Consider the following 23,379-nt stretch of genomic DNA (forward strand, 5'->3'; position numbering starts at 1 on the left):
AGCACATTCTCCCTTTCCCCCCTCCCTGCTGATTTGAGCAGCTCTCCAGTTTCTCTGGTGTGGGACATGTGTACATCTCCCTCTCCACCGTGCCAGCGAGAGCACAACCCATAGGAAGGGAAAGGTATGGCATGAGGCGGCTCGCAGATGGTGAAAGCAGAAAGTCTCCCTCCTCTGCTTCAGATATTCTTGTGGCCTAATGAATAAACCACTATTTTTTTCCCCAAATTAATATGTTACCTCTTTAATGACAACCCCATTCTGTTCCAAATGCTGCACTTCTGTGAACAATGTGCACAGAACTGACTTCTTTGCACCTGGAAGTAAACAAATGGACTTATGTTTTAATTCGAACTAATCATTTCTTCAAGTCCACATTCTTTATGGTAATATTCATTAGGCTCTTCCATTATACTCAGTACAAGGGGAAAACTGGTAATTGCATTCAAAGCAATGATAAGTTACCATTTTAATGATTCCTTATGTTGTGAGTAATTTATAAATCACTCGGTATCTTCTCAGTGAAGCTTGCCTTCTGTTTTTAAAACGTACCCTTTCGTATCCAACAAAGGGTTTCAGTGCAATAAGAATTAAGGTGTGTCTCTTAGCTTTTACCTGCAAGCAATAATGATGTTGTCAAGCGTTTCAGGTGAGACCAGCCCAGGATTTTGGGGTGGGGAAAGACACTCTGTTATACAGCATCTTCAGTGCTTCCCTCAGAGGGAGGCAGAGACACCTTGAAGGGCTGAGTATAAGGACATCTACCGAGTGTCTTTTTAAATAGACACCAGAGGTGGGGGGGGGAGGGGAAAAGGAACAGGCTTGTAACCATAACTCAGTTGGACTTGTATCCAGGAAGGCAGATGCCATGGATTGGCTCCCTCACCGAACGGCTGCTTTTTTGTTCCTTTTATTGGTAAGTCAGATTTTAAAACAATATTTATAAACTCTGTGATTATGCCAGTTGAGTGTTCCTCAGCAGACCATTATCACATTTTACAGTGTAAACTACCCCCCCCGAAAAACTTGTGAAGTTTAGCATAAAAACAAAGCTGTGCTTATTTTAAACTGCCCTTCTGAAGATTCTATGCAAATAATTTAGTTTTTCATTAAATGCTGACAAATGTTTCTTTTGATTTTGACTTTCTGCAGTCTGTTGATGTTCAATATGTGACTTTCTATGTTAATGCATGACTTTTCATGTGAATGTTGTCTGTGGCTACTGTTTAAGGAGTCACTGTTATTAATAAAAGTCTTATCATTACAAAAATCCTAAGAACTTGACTGGATATCACTTGGTTCTATGTCTTTGGGGTTTTTTATCAGTTGAGGGAATATGAATAGCAAATCTCTTCTTCTAAACTGATTAGCAAGAGCGCTTCAGAACTGACCAGATCCTATGGCTATATTCAAGAGAAAAACGTGAAATTTAGTGAAGACCTTAGCTGAGTAAAAATCAAGATTTGGCCTATTATTTCACATTACAAAGAATTCCTGTCTCGTAGTGCATTAGTGTCTGAGCTGCCATGTGCTGAGCAAGTGAATGCATGATGAAAGTGTAGCTCTTTCGGTTTGTTTTTCTCACTGTAGAAGGAAAGTTGTGGCTACGGTCAAGTGGCATAGTTGTACAATGTGTTCATCAAGGCACGGAAATTACCCAGAAAGGACTTAAAAGAATTATGGAGGCCCTTCTACTGCTGCAATCTGATTTTTGTGTGGACTATTTTTACTCATCTGTGCTGCTCTTCTGAAATTAGATAGAGGTTTATGGCCTTGAAGTTTGAAAAGAGTAGGATTTCTGTTACAGTTATGTCCTGCCGTGGCTTTCACACAATTTTACGTTTTACACAATATAGTATTAAGTGTAAATGTTTGCTAACCTCTCATTACTGACCCCTCTAGAAATACTGTAGTTGGGGAAAAAGTGTTTGTTGTTATACGATATGAAATCTTAAGGCTTTCTTAGAAAAGATAATCCATTAATTTTAGGTGATAGCTCTGTAGTCAGTAAAGTAGAACTAACCAGCACAGGGCAGCTGCCAAGAAAACAACGACAGAGCTTCGCAAAAGCAAGTTACAGTTCGGACGAGTTTCTGCTTGGTTAACAACGCTCAGTGGTCTCTGAGATTGGATGTTGCATATCACACTAACACCTCTGAATTTTCATGCAGCATTAGTGACTATTTGTTTTACTCAGTTACCTGGTGATGCATACTCCTGATGTGTCAAAGTTCAAAAAAAATTTGACTGTACTGTATCTAAGATCTGTCCATTCAAAAGAGATTTTACTGCTTTATCTTTTCTTGGCAACTCTGGAGCCATTTTCATTCTTTCACTATATTATTGTTACAATTGTCACCGATGCAGGATATGTGTTGGGTCAGGAAAAAGGAACAATTGTGAAAACTGACATTATGTTTTGATGACTATCAAATATTTGAACTTTTACTACCCAGCAAAAACAGTTGTTGTTCTTATTATGCATTCTTCTGCACAGCAGGGTTCATGGTGGCCTATACAGCTTAGTAGCATCTTTCACCACTTTATAGAAAGCTGACACACAAACTGTAGAGATTAAATAAATTATAAATTATGCATCCAATTTTAGTGTATTCTGAGAAACAGTCTTGGTTTTCAGCTTTATTAATCTTTCATGAAAATCACCTGCCTGAATGGTGTGTCTGGTTAGTATATTGTTAATAAGTTGTATCAAATACAATTGCTGTTGAGTTATACATATTTTAGTACACTGCTACACTTTCAAGAAAAGAAAACTTACCAGCCCTGAAACTAATAATTTTCTATATGCATTTCACCATTGGTGGGACTGATTCTGCAACCCTTGCTCACGTGATTTCAAAGGTGTTATTCTCATGAGTAAGGGAGTTCTGTTTGTGATACTTGCACAGACACGTTTTATGGAAATAACCTGTTTGATCAGGTATGACTCTTCTCCTGCCAGCTATCATGTGACAACTAATAATTGTAAATTCACCGCATCTCTCATATGCACTTTTGTCTGGCTACATTTTCCCATGTGTTATCTATGCTTCTTTTTTCCCGCCACCCCCAGTTGTTAGGCTATGGTTACACCTCCTACTCATAACTTGGTTGCACATAAAAATATTAAGGGGCCAAATCCTGTCCTTGCATATGCATATGAAACATCTGCCAGGATGTAGCCAGGAACCTGCAGGCTCTTCTGCCAAAGAATTTTGTTGTAGAAATAGAAACTAAAGCAATTCCGCATCCATGAATTATCACCTAAGATTAGGTTCTTAAATCTGCAGTTTTACATTCCTAAGTAAAAATGGCCCCTAAGCAAATGTGCATTTGCAGCTAGAGCACTCTAAGCCATATTAGAATTCAGGTTTTATTGAGGAGATTTATTGAGGACACTTAGGATGACTAATTTGAAAAACTAAAATTTGAATGATAATCGCATACACCCTGTATTGAAATTACTTTTCTGTTCATTTTTTCTAATGGTTAAGCTCAGTTACTGTACGGAAATTCATTATATCTGTACGACTCAGCAGAACAGAAACAATCTCAGTGGAAACTTTCCCAAAGTGGTCTGTTGTTCAAATAAACATATTTTAAAATAAATAAAACTTTGGAACATATTCTTCTGACTGACATGAGCATTGTCATACTTCTGCTGAAATAACAATGGATTCTCCATCCTGGGTGCAATACAAAATACTGATGTCAGCTGCTAACACAGGAAGCAATAGAAACACCTGACTTCTACAGAATTAGAAAACAAAATGCCAGAAAAACCATCCTGAAAAACTTTCCCTGTAAATTGGAAGAAGCACATTCATTAGTGACCTATGAAAATGAAAAGTATAGACAAAAACACATTCGTGGTTCAATTTAAAAGTGATCAAATGGCTTCTTTTTAAAATACGAGGGTTTGTCTTATGTTTCAACTCTGCTTCTCATTATTTCATATGCATCAATTTATCATTTTTTAAAGAGAGGCAGAATGAATAAAGGGAAGGGTTCGTTATTTCAACCCTTTCCTAGTCAGAGCTTTGGCTGAGTAAGAAAGATGTAAAAGTCCCAAAACGCTGACACAACCAGAACTACCATGGCACCCTGATGACTAACATAATATGTGTGAGTTCTCAGCACCCCTCCCATCCAGGCCAATAACAATACCGCTGTGGACTTCAAAGAGAGAGAAGCAGATCTAATATGAATAATGCTGGGAAGATGTTAAAGGCATGTTCAGTCATTTAGATTTGAGTAGGTGGAAGAGGGAGGATTCCATAATTGCGTATAATATTGCTTGGCAGTCAATTAATGATTAGTTAATTCGTGTTTGTAAATTGCTTTGAAGGTGCAAAGAACTGTACACATCCTATGGGCCTAATTCTGTTCCCAGTTACATCACAATACATCCAAAATAACTCCAGTGTGACTCTAAGGTGTCATTTTGGACACAAGGTTCAGGGTCTGTATCATTACAATAAAAGACAAGCTTTCAGACAGGCCACTGTGCAAATGACAGTCACCATGAACATGTTTCCTGCCTGCACCTCTTCCAACCCAGACCAGAAACCAACAGCTTGTGCAACAAGCCTCTAGCTTCTCTGCAGAGTTTCCTTTTTTTCACAGTCTCTCAGAGACTAACAGGACAGCAAATCTTGATGCCATTCTGATCAGCTTCCCTATCCCAAGGTCCTCAGGATGCATCCCACACATTCTAGTGGCTCTTATTGCTTTAATCATCATTAATCACTGAATCTATGGAAATTACTGTATTTGGATACTAGTTTAGGAGGGAAATTTGTTCATTACCTAGAAGTATGCCGGAGTTAGCTGCTAGGAGGCGGTACCTCTCTGCTGGAAATAGCACTAGAAAAAAAGGGGTTGCATTGCAGAGAGATATTAGAAATAGACAACTGGGGTGGGAGGAGCCTTCTAACTGCTGGTGATAGTGGAGAACTGGAAAACACTAGCTGGGGAGGCAGACGAACCTCCATCCCTGGATCAAGTTGATTAGATGACACTCCAGAATTGTTGAGGTTTAGCTGGTGAGCTAGGCAACTTTGTCTGGTGTCTGCCTGCCCTCCTTCCTATAACACGGCAGTAACTGAGAGACACATACCCAACGCAGACATCAAGTTCATCGGATCAGCCTTTTCAAATAATATCACAAACTGTACTAAGGACTCTGGATTCAAAACCCGCAGGACTTCTTTCAAGATATTCTATTAGCAACATGTAGCAGAATGGGCTTTTCCTTAGTTAGCATGGGACAAGCGTGGAAATACGGGGCCTGAATTTACAATTCCCAGCATTACTGATGAACAAATTCCTGACATTCCCATTATTGGTGATCAAACACAAAGGATGAAACTCCAGTGTAAAATGTGTGTTCCTCACCGCTTGAAAATAGAACTCCCTATAGGCTGAAATCAAGTGTTTTATGAATATTCATGTCCTTAAAGAACAGAATTCTTTACAGGCATATTTTTTATTTCAGACATGCCTAACAGTTTTTCAGTTAGGCCTGCAGAGTATGAGAGTGATATGGCTGGATGTGAGATACTAGTTTCACTGTTAAATAACAGAATAAGCCACAGGATGCAGACAGATGACAAGATTCACTAACATTGCACTGGGAGGTGTATACCCGTACTTTTCTGGGTCAAGACAATTGCTGCATGCCAGAAGGGATTTCAGCCTAAAGGTGGAGAGGATTTCACTGTACTCACCAAAGGAGGCTCTGCTCTGCCGGTGGGATGAGCTGATAAAGAGATGTTGAATCAGTACTATTTCTGGTGGACTTCATCACTCAAGCTCTCTGGTGAGGGTGTAATCTGCCCCTTCTACTCTCCCATGTTTCCCCAGGCTCCAAAGGGGATTATGAAAGGATAGGTCTGAGTTCCCACTGGGGTGAAAAACCCCCACAGTTTAAATGGAGTCTGATGCTGTCCCTTCTCTGAGATGAGTAATGGCTGCACATGCATTTGAACCCCGTTCTGCAGCTGAAGCTTTAAATAGTCCCCAAGACATAAACTCAGGCTAAAAGATGTATTGATGCTTTTAGCACAATATGAACATACTGTAATGATTTTCCTGCAGAGTACTTTTCTTAACCATTCATGTCAATAGCTTGCTCAAAGAAACAAGGAAAAAAAATCCTTACTCCATGGATAGTCCGACAAAATTTCAAGGTATATGTGCATCAAACTGGCAAGTCTACAGTCTAAATTCCCTCATTCAGAAGCAGATTAGGGCAGCCATTATGTGCCAAGGTCTCAGGGAATGTTCTGGGCAAGATCAGATCACTGGAGACATTGCTTTGTAAATGACAGGTGGTGGACCTCTTATGGCATGTAAATGGGGAAAAGGGGGAAGAGAAAGGAAGGAGGGCGAAGATGCTGTTCATTAATCTGTTGCATGTAAGAGGTTGTTTTAACATGAAGTAAGTGGAAAAAAGTCTGTGCCCATCTCCCAGCCTTGACAGAACAATGCAATAAATTTGAAGTGAAGAAGGTCCCATGAGGTAAAGCCCCATAGAAAAAAAGATTGTCACAAATTTTATCCAAGTATAACTAACATAAAACCCACCAGATAAAACATCAGACAAAAAAAAGCTATTGAACGGTACTGGGAAATGATAAGTAAAGTGGAAAATTGATAACCACAGCTGTTAATCACATTTGGTGAGAAAAGAGAAATTGCAAGACTTTTTGAGTCACCTGGATATTTTGTTTCTCCCAATGATGAATGAAGCAAGCATCTAGTCCTGCAAATGCCATATTCTTCACCCTGTGTCATCCGAAGAGAGCAGAGGCAGGTCCTAAACTTTAGAGATGCTCTGAGGAGGTACATTCACCAAGTGAACTTCATTTTCACACCTCATTTAGGAACAAGGTTAATTAAACTTTGCCTTCTTCTATATTGTGTTAATCAAGAAATTGAGGATTCTCCATTATTTTAATTTTAAAGTAATTACGTATTGCATCTGATCCGGCCACCTTTATATACGCAGGAATTTGGTTGTGTAGTTAGACCTCAAATCAAAGCCCACTGCACTCCAGGGAAATCTGCCTGATGACTGCAGTTGGCTTTCCATCTTAAATTGAATCTCTTCAACCTCAGTGGGAAGTTTCAAGAAAACAGTTTCATTCTTTTTGGTTAAACTACATAGTGAGGTACTCTGGGTCTACTGTGGACTTTCTAAATAAGAAAAAAAAAAAGAATAAAGAATAAGTTCTTTAGAATTAAAAAAAAAATACTCCTTTTCTAGTTTCCTAGACATACTTTTTAATAACAACTCTTGCAACCACTTCTCACTTCAGCTGAGGTGTTGCAACCTAAAAATCTGTGTGAAAGCTGTATTTTGATGTAGGTATAACTTGAAATTTGGTATGGCACATCCGTTCAAACTCAAAGTTCTACCCTGTAAGACAGAATTAATTTTGAAGGTGTTAACTGTCAAGGAATTCAAGCGATGGCTATAGCAAAAAATTAATTGCACAAAGTCATTTATGGAAATCCTGTAGCTACTGCCTAGATAGGCTATTGCAATAGACTTGAGAAAAATTAATGCTCCAGTCCTGCAGCACAGCAATGTATGGCAGTTGGGTTTTGCTTACTGCATTTTGCCCTGCATTTTTAGATGCCAATCTTCTTATTGTTCTTGCAGGTACTCTTGGATTTCAGCACAGGATTTCATGTAGAGGTAATATACATTTCTTTAGAAACTGGTTTTCTGTTCAAATTAAATGTAACCAATGCAAAAATGAAATGGAAAATACTGAACCAAGACATTTCTGAACTTGAAGATTGAAAACATATTTAAATGTTAAACAGTTGCAGGTAATAACCTGCTCACCCTCTTAAAAGAAGTTCTCCTGAACCTAAATTAGTATCTCATACAGAGCAGTAATTTTAAAGTAAACGTGTACAGTCTTAGAGTTTGGTACTCGCAGACACATAAAAAAGCACATGATCTATAAAAATCCCTTTTCTCCTTATTGTCGGAAATTCTAAATGTCTGTATTAATTTAAAATGGATTGAGGTTACTGGTGATATGATACCGGAACTCTCTGTCAAAGGTAAAAGAATGGGATGAAAATGGAATGGCAAGATGGAAAACCTTCAGAAGACAAAAACGTGAATGGATCAAATTTGCTGCAGCTTGTAGAGAAGGAGAAGATAATTCTAAGAGGAATCCAATTGCCAAAGTAAGTAGAAAGAAAAACAAAAGTGTTCACAGACAAGGAAGTTTTTCTAGACAGGGTGATAAAAGCAGGGAGATTTAGAAGTATATTTGCTTAGAGTAGTCAAAGCAAGGAATGTAGAATAAAAGAAAGATAATGCAAAGTTTCCAGCTCTGCTGAGACAGTCTTATAAGTTGAACCCATGTGGCTGCTGAGGAGTGACCAAAGGCTTCCTAGAACACTGCCTTCAGTCTGCTTCCTGAACAGCTCCAACCATAGTCTCTTCATGTGCAGCACCTATGTACTAGACCGCAGTATTTTTCTTTTCTCTCTCACCCTGAGAAACCCCTGAGTGGAAGTTCAAGGATAGTGCATGACTTATGTGGACAACAAAGCCAAGAAGATGCTGTCCTATCCTCTCACCATGACCGTACCCTTACTGAGGTCCAGCCACAGTGTGATACTCTTGGAAGTTTCTCTCTTCACTTCCCAGCCAGAAGATTTAAGAGAGAGAGAAAACCTGTCCACCACTTAAGGGGAGATGGATCTCTAGGCTGTTTGTAGAAGAGCCTTCCATTGGTTCTGTCAACGGAACCTTGTGACAAGTGGTTGAGAAACTGAAATTATATAGAATATTTTACAGGAACTAATAATAGGGGAAAAAGCCCTGCAGGTGTCCTCAGTAAACTGGCATAAATTATTATTATCTATTATTATAGATCCGATCGGATTGTGAAGAAAACCATCCAATCACATACAGCATCTCTGGAGTTGGAATTGATCGTGCCCCCTATGGAATATTTGTTGTTAACCCAAGAACAGGAGAAATTAATATAACATCAATAGTGGATAGGGAAGTAACCCCAGTATTTGTTGTAAGTACTCCCCTTTTTCTTTTTCCTTTATAATGTTGGATCCAGGGTGGGGCAGGGAGAGCAGAAGGAGACAAAATAATTAGTTTCAGATTGTTACTTTGCTTCCTTCACTTTTGGTTTTAAAACATGTAAATCTCTTTATCCAGATACGTTGCTTTGCTAAACACTCAGTGACGGGTGTAGATTTGGAACCACCTCTTGAACTTCGAGTCAGAGTTCTGGATATAAATGATAACCCTCCTGTATTTGCACAAACTGTATTTACAGGATCTATTGAAGAAAACAGTATGGACAGTAAGTAACTGTTACGCCTATTATAGTATAGTTAGTGAAGCTCCCAGAATGCAGTTAATATAAACCTGGGGTGCTCATTCTACTTTTTCTTAGGCAATGTCATATATTGGCCAGGGCTACTGCAGAGGAAGGAGCGGCAGATTCTTCTGCAAGTGCTATTCAAGCCAAGGCCCAAACTCATTGACTAAAATTAAGCAGTGATGCTTCCTTCCCCCTTTCCTCCCACACATGAATGCTGAATGTTCCAGTTTCTAACCATACCATCATGCAAATTCTTTCAGATGTGAAAATTTAAAATAAATCAGTTCATTCCTTCTCATTAAAGAAAACCCAAACATTAAACCTACACTTATTTCCTTTGAGGGTATATAAAATATGGTTTTTCCCATTTTTTCTACTTCAAATATTTGTATTTGTAGTCTCAGTATTGCAGTTGCAGTAGAATATTACTAAATAAACGCTTACTTAAACCACTAAATTTTTTTTTTTTTTACCAAAAGTACAGCAATCAACATTAGACATGCAAATAGCACTAAGGTAATGGTACCTAACACTCATTTTCTACTTTCTAGAGATTCTCATTTAAAACTGTGGCTATTTCTTACATGAATATCTACAAGCTCAGTACTTACTGTTTTTACATTGTCCCTCTGGTGACTTTAAGAAGTTCAGTGAAAATCTGCATTACTCCATCTGACCTTGATTTTTAATGCATTTTGAATTCATTAACATTCAGTCAGAATCAGTACTACAAAATTAAACTTTTGTTTTTCTTTGTAAATATCAATGAATAGATAGCATTCTATCGTTCTTATACACCAAGTATTAGCATTGTCTTGATGAGTTGTTTGCAGGAACAAAACAAATTTTCTGATTTTTTTTTTAATTTTTATTTTTATTCTTAGACACACTGGTGATGAAAATAATTGCATCAGATGCAGATGAACCCAATCACTTGAATTCTAAAATTGCCTTCAAGATAGAGAGTCAGGAACCTTCAGGTCCACCCATGTTCATTATGAATAAATATACTGGAGAACTCCATCTTGCAAATTATCTTGACAGAGAGGTAATATTTCCTTTTCCAAAGTTAAATAATATGATGTTGTGGTGTACATGTGTTATGGGGCGGGGGGGAAATAAGGAAATGTTGTAGTTTTTACAAAAATTAAGGAAGAAATGAATTTTTTCTATACGTTACAATAAAATGTCTAAGGCAAATTCCTGCATTAAGAAATAGTAGCAAGACCTGAGTATTTATAATATTTAAGACGTACAGGTGGCTCTTCTAACACACTCATTTCTCTTTCTGTGGCAGCAACATAGTAGCTACACTCTTGTTGTGAAGGCGTCAGACCGGGATGGAGCTGCAGACGGAATATCATCCCTTTGTAGCTGTAACGTTAAAGTTATTGATGTCAATGACAACTTCCCGACTCTTGCTCAAAGTTCTGTAAGTTTTAAATACCAAAAGAAACATCACTGTTTAAAAACCCATTTCAAAAACCTAGTGGATAACGGAGTCCTTACTAACCTGTAGAGCACTTTCACATTTGAATGCTCCACTGGATTAACAGGGTTGTTTCCTTGAAGTGTGCTCAAAATCCAATCTGTTGCTTCCGCAGCAATTCTGATAATATACACGTAGATTATTTTTGCATTCAGAGAAGTCAGTCCTGACACTGACTTCTCTATTCAGAGAAATCCAGTCATTCAGGTGTCCAGACCCATGCAATATGGCCAGATTATGTAATTAACCCAATCTTTGTATGATCTTTTCATATAGAAAGCACAAATCCATTTCCTCTAAACTGCCTCTGCAAACACTTGAGGTGATACAGCTCTTCAGATCTGCAACCAGGATCACAATTTAGCCAGGACACGTGATTTTTATTAAATTGGCAGGGACTGCATGCAGGGCATCATTTAAAAGAACATCTGCAGTCAACTGTGTTTTCCTCAGATTATATATTTTAGTGTTTGCTAATAGATATTTATCTGTCATTGCAGTTTTCAGCAAGTATTTCAGAAAATTCACTCAGTTCAGAACTGCTACGGATACAAGCTCTGGATGCTGACGAAGAGTTTACAGACAATTGGTTAGCAGAGTTTTTCTTTATATCCGGTAATGAAGATAACTGGTTTGAAATTGTTACAGATCGAGCTACAAATCAAGGAATCCTTAGAGTAATTAAGGTATGGATAAATATTGTGACTCAACTGTTGAAATAATCATCTTTTAAAATAGTCTTAATTAATTGTTAACAAAATTAAATGAGCAGTAAAAACACTGTCACTCAACCATTTAGAAGAGAAAATATTTCAATAAAATTAATGGAACTTTTATTTATTACCTAGTTCTCTGTGGTTTGTCTTTTAGGAACTGAATTATGAACATCTTCAAAGTCACTCACTGATAATTGGTGTCAGGAATGTAGCTGCCTTCCACCACTCTGTTGCACAAGACTACCGAATGTCTGGAACACCCCTCACAATAGAAGTAAAGAATGTGGTTGAACCACCAAGATTTCAGCCATCTTCAGTTGTGTTTTCTGTACCAGAACGCACAAGAGCAAATTATGTTGTGGGAACATACACAGCCATCGATGAGGACACTGGAGTTATTGCATCAAATGTTGTGTAAGCTCTGCTCTGCTTAACTCCCTGGATTGAATAATTCTTTTAATGGGATGAGGAATAGGTATTTTAAAGGGTGCTTTAAAAAAGAACTGAAAAAATGTTAATAGATGAGCAATAGAAAAATAGCGATAGAATAGTATAATCTTCAGCCCATTCTTATGCTATGATTGCTTTTGTTTCCTGACCTGCTTTTCTTAGCCTTGTGCACAAGACAAAGAAAATATCATTTTTCTGACAGGCTGTAACTTAAATAAATCAGAACACTTTTTTTTTCTAACCCAACCTAAGATTATTTTTTCTTGAAATGTTTGCTACAAATAAGGAATTTGTTAGCATCTCTAAAAAAGCAAGCAGAAAACCCCAATAATGGGCAATATTATACAATCTGAATAGAAGAGGTCACTACCAGCTCATTCTATAGTAAAAAAAAAAAAAAAAAATTATTTTCCATTTGTTTCTTCTGAAATTAATGATAGTTAATGGGACCATAGTTTGCTTTTTAAGGTATGTAGAAATAAATACACCCAATTTACCGAGGTTTGAAAAGTTTTCATAAAACAGAGAAACATGTTAGCAAATACAACAGCAGAATGTTACAGGAAGAGCTGTGGATTTAACTACTGATATCAACAAGGGTTCTAGTAAAGGTTTACAGGGTCCAGAAAGATTTTACTTTTAGGCTATGATACCAATTTCAAAATATAATGGACTTCTATGCATTTACTTTATTCCTAATTATTTTTCTGGTCTATATCTTTTGAAGTCTACAGGAATTTTGCCTGAATAGGGTGAAATGCAATAGAACCTAGCGTAGCCTAAAGGAAAATATTCCAAAGTGACAAATATTACTTGCAAAATGAATATGTAATACATATATTCATAACATAATGCTGAGTATTTTTACTTCACCAAATATAGATATAGTATAGGACGTGATCCAGGTGCCTGGTTCAGAATCAATCAAAACACTGGTGAAATTACCCTGAACAAAGCTATTGACTGGGAATCAATCTATGTAGCCAATGGGCAGTACAGAGCAGAGGTTCTGGCTATCACCAGAGGTAAGAAAAGAGATTGAGTTTTCTGAAACAAAACTCTCTTTGTTCCAGATTACTCTCAATGTTTATTCCTGTTTCTAGTTTTCCCACCTGAACTGCATTATTTATACTATCAGTATGCCCTCCTGACCACAAATATCTTCTTTTTACAGGGGGTCCTCGGTATACTGCTACTGGCACCATTGTGCTTTCAATACAAGACATCAATGACAATTGCCCAACTATTAATACTGAGTTAAGGAAAGTATGTATGCATTCCCCATCAGTGATTATCACAGCAAAGGGTATGGATGGTGATCTATATGGTTCTCCATTTACATTCAGCATACATGGTGAACCTCAAACTACATGGATTATCAGATCAATAAATGGTAAATTAACCTACATTTTATAACAGAATAAACCATAGTAATAAGCTCTTATCTAAGATAACAGATTAGGATAACTTTTTAATTACTAACAAAACACTTATTAGAATCTATTCTAATCTCACTTAAATGTGATTTTATGCTTACATGAATCTAAGAAGTTGCTCTGGATTTGCATATATATATATAAATCATATTAGAACTAGAATCTGAATCATTACATGTGTTTTATCTAGTTATCATATTTTAAGCAAAACTACTTTACTTAAGTGTAGCTCTGATAAGCACCTCTTGGTCTAAACATAATGAGGTAATTCAAAAGGAGTCATTTGATACCTTTTTATTTCTATTTTATCTAAAAATTCTAAGCATATGACAAAACTCTCAAATTTATTTATTAGAGTATAAAGTTATTAGTTGGCAGAGCTTTACTTCTATGAAAGGCATATGAAAATGGCAAATAAAGATTACAGCTTTTGCAATTTATTGTACAAATTGTACTTACTTGTATTTCTAAGAAAAAACTTTTAGTCAGTGCTCAGTGGATCTTTTCCAGTTTCCTCCAACAGGACATAACAAACTAATGAATTAATCAAATCTCATACATTACTAAATGCCAGAATTTACATAACTTACTGTATGCATAGAAGACTATATTAAATGGTAAATATCACAATTACAACTACTCCTGTGTCTCCTATTTGACCTACACAGATGCAAATGTGTAACCTTAAATATTTTAAAACTACTGAAAAAACTTATGAAAAATACATGTAAATTCCTTGTGAGAGGAAAAAAAAAGATGTATAAAACTTGTAATTTTTATGTTCACTGTTGCGCTAATAAAAATCAGGAAAGGCAGCAGTAGATACAAAAAAGTGCACTTGCTGCTTTTATATTTGTCAGGCTAAAAAGTGATGACTAGACTGACCTGGCTCAGGTTTTTCAAAGGAAAAAACTAGCATAGATGAATATCATAAGTTTCAGCTTTGAATAAGTACTGTAGACGCAGAAGTAACTGAAGATCTTGGAATGGGAGCACTTAGTCTTCATCCTGTTCTATGAACATTACTCACAAAATTATAGATTTGTACAGTATTTATAGTCAATAACTTAATCTAAATATTTTTCCTCTCTTTTTTTTTTCCCCCAAAGCTTCCTCTGCAGAACTAATGAGTCAGAACTTGGACTTTTACATTTATAGGATCTATATCAACGTAAGAGATAACCAAGGCCGACGCTGCCCTAAACCACATATAATTCCTGTGCAAGCTTGTCAGTGTGATAGTCGTAACTACTGCACCAGTGGGGCCACAAAAATAATTATCATTGGTGGTGGTGGTGGTGCTGGTGGTGGTGGTGCTGGTGGTGGTGGTGGTGGTGCTGGTGGTGGTGGTGGTGGTGCTGGTGGTGGTGGTGCTGCTGGTGGTGGTGGTGCTGCTGGTGGTGGTGGTGGTGGAAGAGGCCCGGAAGGTGGAGGAGGAACAGACCAAGAAGGTGGTGGTAATGGCGAGTTTGGACCTGGAGGAAGAGAAACTGAGGACCACACAGACTGGCAAGTTTACACTGATGGATACAGTGACAGTAATGAAGGATATACTGCAGCCACTGATGATAGTTATAATGGAAATGGAAATTATGGCAGAGATATCCAACCTTCTACCACGCTTAGCGGTGCTGCCATTGGCCTGATGTTTCTTGGTGGATTAATATTTGTTTGTAAGTATAAAATTAAGAAAACAATATTATTATTTTTTAAAGTGTATTTTTTTAAATTCTTCTAAAATAAAGTGACTTTTCTGGGTGGTTGTTAACTTGCTGGCTTCCATAGGCCATCTAACAGAGAAAAAATTGTCTTTTAAATTATAAGCATTTCTATATATTTTATATTCTACATGTTTATATACATATGTCATTCAGAAATGACTATTTCCTTCCTAAGACTTAGGGGTTTTTTCCTAAGGTGCTATCCAGTTCTCAGACCATCAGACAGGGTAAAAATGTTTAGTAGAAGACTCAGAAAATTTGGGGCAAGAGCTGTCCCTGTCACTTACAACTTACACTTTGCAATTTGTAATTCTGTTACACTACTAAAAGAAACAGACAAGTATCAGCTCCGAGTTGGGTATGAAAAGATGTAAAGAACCAGCTTCTTTTGAACTCAAAGCCAGATTTCAGTAGTACAACAACAAATATAATCATCTGAAATTTTGAACATTTGGTTATTGCTGCCAAACATTACAGCTATTAAAAACAAGTAGCATTTGTGATAACAGGATCAAAACAGATCACTTTTTCGTACATCCTAGTATTTTTGAAGAAATAGGAGTTTCAGGGATAAGAATGTCTCAAGTTAGACTGTATGCAAGAAATTACTTCTCAGACCACCACAATCAGATGTGATCGTCTTTCTTTCATGGCCTGGGCATGAAGCAATCAAAATCTAAAATTTCCCAGTGCAGAAATACTGACTACAAAATCAGAAGAAACGCATTTTTACCCTGAGTTTTGAGGGGGGTCAGTGGTTTTAGGTTTTGATCTTTGATTAGTAGGAATCAGCAAACACAAAATTTTGAGCTGCAAAAGGCTGTTTTGTTTGAAGTTCCCAGGTGGTTAATGTTACAGGACGGACTGTACTTCTGCCTTTGGAAATCTCTCCTAGTTGGTAGTCTGGAGTAAATATGTCCTTAGTCATGCAGTGTGAGGTAGCACTTTGTACACTGCATAGCCCTTTCCCCTTTTCTCTTCAGTTCACTTTGATTTTAAACTGAGAGTTTTGGATGCTCTGCTTAGTCTGGTGTAGGCAACTATCTCTCTCCACTCCCTCTGCAGTGATATGAGGTTACTGATTTTACCATGTAGGTTAAGGACCTAAAGACAGCCAGAATTAATATTGCAGTGCCTTTCTAAAATGAGCAATGTTTTCAATGTTTGCATTTAAAGCATTCAGCAATTTCCAACACTGCATTCTTGAAACAACTAAGCATAATACAGCACACCGGGAAACTTGAGTCTCTCTATGTAATCATTTTTTAAAACTGGTGTTTGGGGTTTGTCTCTATTGTTTTTTCAAATCAAGCATTACGTAAATGTGATGTGAAAAATGCAACTGGAGCCTTAGCCAAAGATGACTGTAGTCAGATGGCTCTCTCTCTGCTGATTCTCATATGTCTATTATTACTAATGTGTATTCTTTTCAATTACAATATCTAAGGAGACAAATGTACGCTTATCTATCAAAAATGAATGTCACTGAATGCTATACATAGTAAGACTGGTTCTGTTTGTTTAATTTTTATATGTATGCAACTTATATTCATTCAGCTGAGGTAGATCAAAGTCTGTTCCCAGGTGTATAAGCATAAATTTGGAGTAACAGCCCTACTCCACCCTCACTTTGCTCTGCTATAACTAAAGGTACAAATTAATCTGAAATTCCAAATACATACATTTCCAAAAGCAGCTAATGATTCTGAAAGCCAGACTTGCAGGCTGCCTGGTTTGAAACATTTTAGAAGACGTATTTTCAAAAGTTCTTGAGCACCTGCCCTCTGGGAAAAGCAGCTATTCCTGTGAGGAAGAGATGTCCTAAATCTCTGTTTCCTGTTTCTTTCCTGTTAAGTGATTCCAATTTTGATGTCAATGAGCGACTGTTGTGGCTGTGGACCTGGCGCTGCAGGTGGAGTTGGAGCTGGATTTGAACCTGTACCTGAATGCACAGAAGGGGCAATTCATCCATGGGGAATAGAAGGTGCACAGCCTGAAGACAGGGTCAGTACATCCCATGTTTCTGAAACCCACAGTAACTCATATTTACAGAAAAGACTGCATTTGGCTAGAAAGAAGCCTGGCATTGTCAACAATTGCCAGGCAGATATGAAAGGTGACCCTTAATTAACATTTGCAGATGGAGTTTATGTGGTTTGTGTTCAATTAGCTTGGCCCAACAGCTTGGCGTTACTATTCCCTTAGCTGAAACAACTAGCAAGCTTTTTCAGTGCAAAGTAGGACAAGGTAACACAAACCATCTCCACTGATCACCTTTTATGTTGACAATGAAAAAACTTGAATGGAGTCTCTCTTTTTTTTCTTTTCTTTTTTTTTTTTTTTTTTTTAATGGGGATGGTAATTAATAGCTATTGTTAAGAATTTAGACTGCTAACTTCTTAACATGATTCACAAAGTCTTGGTCTTCATATGGGAATTTCAAAGTCATCGTTGAAGGCATCAAAATGTTGTTTTCCAGGATGTCTCACACATTCTTGCCCCAACAACAGCTGCAGGAGGTGATTTTGGTGAACCATCTGGTAAGCAGATCCTAAAATTTTCTATGATGTGCACTGTCATAAAGCTATCTTTCAGAATTTCATGTCTTCTGATTCACAGAGCACTTTGGTTTTGCAGCTATAACCCAACCCTTCCAATCTTACATCTGCAGATAGTCAAAGTGATGCTAGTAGGACTTCCAGTATGAATAAAGGATCTGAAGTTTGAGCTTTTGAGCAGATTCATTTCTGCAAACTACATTTATTTTGAAATATCTGCCAAGGCTTTCAAATCTCAGGCAATTTTTCTTTATCATTCCAGCTAGTGAATGGAGGGTCTTTTCAAGACACCAGTTTTAGAATTAAATCTTGAGGCCACAATAAGGAAAATTTCTGTTATAATTCAGTGGTGAAAGGTTCAGTTTTTCCAAGTTTCCAGGCTCTGCTTCCCACAAGGGAGAATAGGACCTGCCAAGTAGCCAGTTAATTACCGACCATTTGTGCACTAGCCTAGACAGAAAGCTGGTACATAGGACAATAAATTTATGCTTCTGAGATAAGGTTCCCCCAGGAATTCGATGGCCATAGAGAGTAAGTCAAGCTGTGCAGTGCCACTTCCTTCCAATTTTTCACCATTCCTTACTCCACAACAGATAGGAAGGATGCTGGCACAGATCCATTTTTCCCTAGCTTCTAACAGGAAGAAATGTCATTCTGCAACATAACTTGTCTGATGACTATTGATTATTCAAAAATGTTCTCACCCTTAAGGTAAAATCAAAAGAACATTTTGGGGCTTAAATGTGAATTAAGACTCTTCATTCTCAGGGACGTTCTGCTGCCATGACAATTGAAAAGTTTAGAACTTACTTACACACTGTTCAGTGCCATTATGGCGAAAGCCCCTAGTTCAAATTCTATAAACCGAGACTAATGAAGTTAAATGAAAAAAAACTATAAAATTTAGCCTGTGTTTCTTAATGTAGTCAAGACTACTATATGCAATTGGTTTATTATATTACATGCTGATATTTAAGACCATTCATTCCTTGTTATCATATATGAAAAAAATCTGGAGAAGATAAAATCCTGTAAGTATGACTTGGTAATTTATTGTGAACATAATTTTCATTCTGCATTATGAACACTGGTGGTTATTATGATCCATTGTTGTCCTCCCAAATCCCCCTTAACAATTTAATGACTTGAAAATGTGAAAGAAGTTACAAAGCTATTTCTTTTAGAAAACAGTTTAAGGCAAAACAATTTTAAACCTGATGTGATCATAAATATACATTTGTGTATTTGCATAAATATTCATAAGTATTATCTGATTTTCTCATGCAAATCCAATGACAGCATATATGTACACCAGACAGAGGAATCTCTCCAGTCAATTACTCAAGTAAATCATTGATTTCCTAAAGCACATATGCACATGCTGCCTAGCCTCAGGAATAAAATCAAGGTCTTAGATGTCTGCTAATATGTGCTTAATTTTTATTGCAGTTTCAATGTTTGGCACCTGTGCATGGATCTCTGACTCAAATTAGTCTAAAATACCTTTAGAAACTCAGTAGTGTCATTGTACTATTTTTAAAAACAACCGGCAAATTCTGTGTAAATTTTCACAGAGCAATGGGAGGATAACTTTTCTTTTTCTGTTTTCAGACATATATACAAACACATATGGAGGAGGAGGAGTAGTAGCTTCTGGTGTTGAAGAAACTACAGGGGTTGGCTATGGCACCGGTACAGGTTATGGAACAGCTGGAGGAATTTCTGGAACAGGGGAAGCAAAAGGGTCAATTGGAGGAACAATAAAAGAGTATCGAGAAGGAGGGGTCAACATGGCCTTCCTAGACAACTACTTCTCTGAGGTAATTACCTGATCTTCTTTTTCTTATATCTGCAAGCCTACTGTTAGATTCTCCTCCCCAAGTTACATGGTGGAAACCCAAAATAACTCCACTCAAATTGAAATTTCCATGATATAAGACTGGTGTGAGAGCAAAGCTGACTGTACCAGTAGGAAAAACTATGACACTAGTAGTACTGCTTTTGAGCTGCTGGCATATGAGATTTTTTTGCTCAATAGCCTTTTTGTAAAACTGATGGACACACTGCAGGTATGGGTAGCAAGCAACTAAATTATTTCAGCTTCATAAGTGACCATCAAATTTATATATTTGCCACCTTTTTCAGTGTATAAATAGATAATAACTTTGTGAAATTGTTCACACATTCTACCTGTACAGCTTGTTTAATGAAGTGACTTTAACCCTTAAAGAACTGTGAACACCATTTCACATTCTTCTTTATTTTTATTGCCATTTCTGTTCCCTAAAAGCCTTGGGAACTGCAAGTGACACAAATGTGCAGTTTTGTAATTGGCAACATATTAATTAGCCTTTACATATGGGATAAAAAATTGCTATGGAGTTTACATGATTAATGGGATGTATTTTCATAATTAGCATTAACTGTGAGGCATAAATAGTATAATTGCATATGTCACCAAAATATCGATTAATATATAAAGATTGCTTTATTTCAAACTCTAAACAAGATTCAGTGGAGGAGAGGACAGAGCAGTCCTGAAGTCCTGAGCATGAACTTCTCCCAGACCACAATCTCCCTGCCTAGGCTGGGAGCACTACGTATTAATTGTCTGCCAGCCATAGGCCTCCACAGATGACTTGTCTTACTGACCATCTCCATGTCCAAACCTCCTGCCTCTCCCTCCCTGGCCTCCCCTTCCATCCTTCCCTGTTTCCTCCAACCTCACCCCGCACTGACTTAAGATTATTCTCTTTCCTGCCCAATCCCTCTAGACTGACCACCCCACCATCCCCAATGCCATCCCAAATCAGTGATCTCCATCCTGCTCAAAACGGATTCCTCTCTGGGCTCACCAAGCTTTCCCCGCTGTGACCAACCCTCCGTCCCATCCCTTCTGTCCTGGCCCCTCCACTGCTCCCCTCACCATCCTGCTTCATTCCTCTTCCTACCACTTCGCTTGGGCATTGCTGCCCAAAGAGTACATTTGTTCCCCCATCCCTTTCGCTCTCTCCCTTTACCCCACAGTCAGACACACTGATGACAGACCAAATTTGAGATGCTAAGTATTGGCAGAAACAAGAATAAAACATCAATAACATTTGAATAAATTTATTTCAAGGTTACAAAAATGTTGATGATATAATTTACCCTGTTGATGTCCTGTTGTTCAAGTCAGCTGGGCCTTACTGTGGTTAGGGAAACCTTACTGTGGTTTGAGTCTTCATGGTTAAAAACCTGATGAAAAGTCACTCTGTTCTTCTTTTCTTTTTTTTTCCTGTTTTTGCAAACTACAGAAAGCATTTGTGTATGCAGATGAAGATGAAGGTCGGCCGGCAAATGACTGCCTATTAATATATGATCATGAAGGAGTCGGTACTCCTGTTGGCTCTGTGGGTTGCTGCAGCTTTATTGGAGAAGATATAGACGAAACGTATTTGGATACATTAGGACCAAAATTTAAGACCCTGGCAGAGATCTGTCTGGGCAAAGAGATCGAACCCTTCCCTGATGTCAACCCACCCTGGCCATCCGTTAACGTCACCTTTCCCAACCCTGAAAGTGATCTAAACCTCCCACCACCTGGAAACACCATCATTGTCAACGGATGTGCACCTATGCCTCCCCCAGTTGGCACTACAACGGTTGTTACGGAAAACACCTACACATCTGGGTCAACCATACAGCCCCCGAGGCCGATGCCGGATCCTTTGCTCCACGGCAACATGACGGTGACTGAGACCTACACCTCCGGCTCCCCCTCTCTTTGCATTGACCCTCTGCGTGCATCCAACGTTGTTGTAACAGAAAGGGTTGTCGGTCCTGCCTCTGCCTCTGATTTGCGCGGCATGCTAGATATCCCCGATCTCACAGATGGGTCCAACGTTATCGTTACGGAAAGAGTAATCGCGCCTAACTCCCGGCTCCCAACCTCCCTGAGCATTCCCGATTTGGTAGACGGGTCGAATGTGGTGGTGACAGAAAGGGTGTTCAGGCCTGCCTCCGGCATGCCAGGCAGCTTAATAAATATTCCCTCAGAGTTATCAAACGCCCACAACGTGGTGGTGACCGAGAGGGTAGTGTCAGGGTCTGGGATGAGCAGCCTGGGGGGGACAAGCCTGGGGGGGGCAAATCTGGGGGGCCTGAGCAGCACAGGTCAGATGCTCGGTGCCGACTGTCACCTTGGCCAGGCGATGGGCACAGCATCCCCCAGCACCTCCCGGAGAAGAGTGACAAAGTACAGCACCGTGCAGTACTCCAGTCAGTAAGGCCTCTGGCCTGCGCCCCTTCCCGCTGAAATCGCCATTTGCACCGACACTCATTAGCTGCCACCCACCAAGAATATTGTTATTATTTATAACTAGGAAATAGCGCTAAAATTTCAGGGATTCCTGCTTGTGTGAGGATCTCCGAAGGGTGCCCTGTTTCAAAGTCAAACACAGGACTTTGTCAGTGAAGGGAAAGTTGAGGTTAGCTTTAAATTTATTTCTTTCTCTCCACCTAGCACTACAAGCGTACAAACAGGTACTAATGTTTTTGGAGAGAGATCCAATTACCGAGCGGAGCAGTGAGAGGGATTCCTTGTGTGCATACAGTATCAGCATGAAATAATGTCATTTAAAAGAGTGATAAAATACTGCACTGCTGAGTGATCTCCCACAGTAAGCAGATTTGGGTTAATAGCCCCTCACTGACAAGACAGGAAAAGAATGTTAATAATAATTAGTCAACTCAAGACTAAATAAGCACTTTCAAATGCATCATTTTACTTTGCATGTAATTCAAGACGCGCTACAAAAAGGCACTTTCAATCATTTCTCCCATCACCAACAATAGTTATAAATAATAATCATATAAACACAATATATTTTCATTGCTTTCTGAAGTTCTCAGTAAAACAAACACTCTGCCATGGCCTGCCATGCTGTTACTCTCATGGCAAGGAGCGTGACCACCAATTTGCCTCAGCTGTCACTGCCGCGTTGACACTGTCACCCAGGAAGATGTTGGCTTCATCTTTTCTCCATTACCGTTACAGCTTTACTTAAATCTAGAAGGACTTCAGTGACATCCAGGACCTCTTAGTCAGATTTTTATGCCAATCTGTGACTACCATTTAAATCTCCAATGTCAGGTTATACTAAGAGGGCTATAATACACTGTGTCAGTTCTCTTTTCTAATACTGACAGGAAAATAAAGTCTTAGAAGCTTTGTGATGTGGGGAGGCAATAGCAAGTATTATATCACTGGCACTGGTAGCTGAAGTCCTTCGTGAAAAGAAAAAAAAAACTTGGGAGCAATATAAATTTGCTAATAAGCAACGTGGAGAATTGTTATTTCATATGTCAATGTATTTTGCATTGATGTTTTGAAAGTTTATTTGAATGTGTTAATTGAAAAAGTCTTTATGATTCTATAATCTTAATTAAATCTGGCTTTTATTTTCCCACAAAAACAGCTCTACTGGACTCTGTTATTCTAATAATACCTTAACGTGGCTTAGAATATGATCCAAAGGAGCAAAATACTGAAATATAGTATCTATCTCATTTTACTTCTGTATCATATGTATAGTAACCATAGTGTACGCAACATCGCTTCAGTGTAAATACAATAGAGTTATACAGAGGG

General features: G+C 38.2%; 1 protein-coding gene across 5 annotated transcripts; it reads left to right on the forward strand.

Moving 5' to 3' along the window:
* Positions 1-693: 693 nt before the first annotated feature.
* LOC142029014 (desmoglein-4-like) lies at positions 694-23,203 on the forward strand. 5 transcript variants are annotated; one of them, XM_075023198.1, is made up of 17 exons: positions 694-916; positions 7,670-7,705; positions 8,083-8,211; positions 8,907-9,062; positions 9,209-9,356; positions 10,262-10,425; positions 10,675-10,809; positions 11,367-11,552; positions 11,737-11,996; positions 12,915-13,057; positions 13,207-13,425; positions 14,578-14,847; positions 14,887-15,141; positions 17,045-17,193; positions 17,669-17,729; positions 19,359-19,567; positions 21,044-23,203. In XM_075023198.1, the coding sequence occupies exons 1-17, from the start codon at positions 869-871 to the stop codon at positions 22,013-22,015; spliced, it is 3,540 nt and encodes a 1,179-aa protein (XP_074879299.1). In that variant the 5' UTR covers positions 694-868; the 3' UTR covers positions 22,016-23,203. The 5 variants fall into 5 exon arrangements, with proteins under 5 accessions (XP_074879299.1, XP_074879300.1, XP_074879301.1 ...); XM_075023199.1 differs by having other exon boundaries at positions 14,578-14,814; XM_075023200.1 differs by having other exon boundaries at positions 14,578-14,808.
* The last annotated feature ends 176 nt before the right edge of the window (positions 23,204-23,379 follow it).

This window comes from Buteo buteo, chromosome 3 (assembly GCF_964188355.1).
Source record: "Buteo buteo chromosome 3, bButBut1.hap1.1, whole genome shotgun sequence".
Lineage (NCBI taxonomy): Eukaryota > Metazoa > Chordata > Aves > Accipitriformes > Accipitridae > Buteo > Buteo buteo.

What these genes read in the sequence shown, in the direction of transcription:
- LOC142029014 (XM_075023197.1), top strand. Translation starts at nt 869, where the DNA reads ATGGATTGGCTCCCTCACCGAACGGCTGCTTTTTTGTTCCTTTTATTG. An exon ending in AGAGGAATCCAATTGCCAAA is followed by an intron (nt 8,212 to 8,906) that starts GTAAGTAGAAAG and finishes CTATTATTATAG; the next exon opens with ATCCGATCGGATTGTGAAGA. An exon ending in AAGTAACCCCAGTATTTGTT is followed by an intron (nt 9,063 to 9,208) that starts GTAAGTACTCCC and finishes CTCTTTATCCAG; the next exon opens with ATACGTTGCTTTGCTAAACA.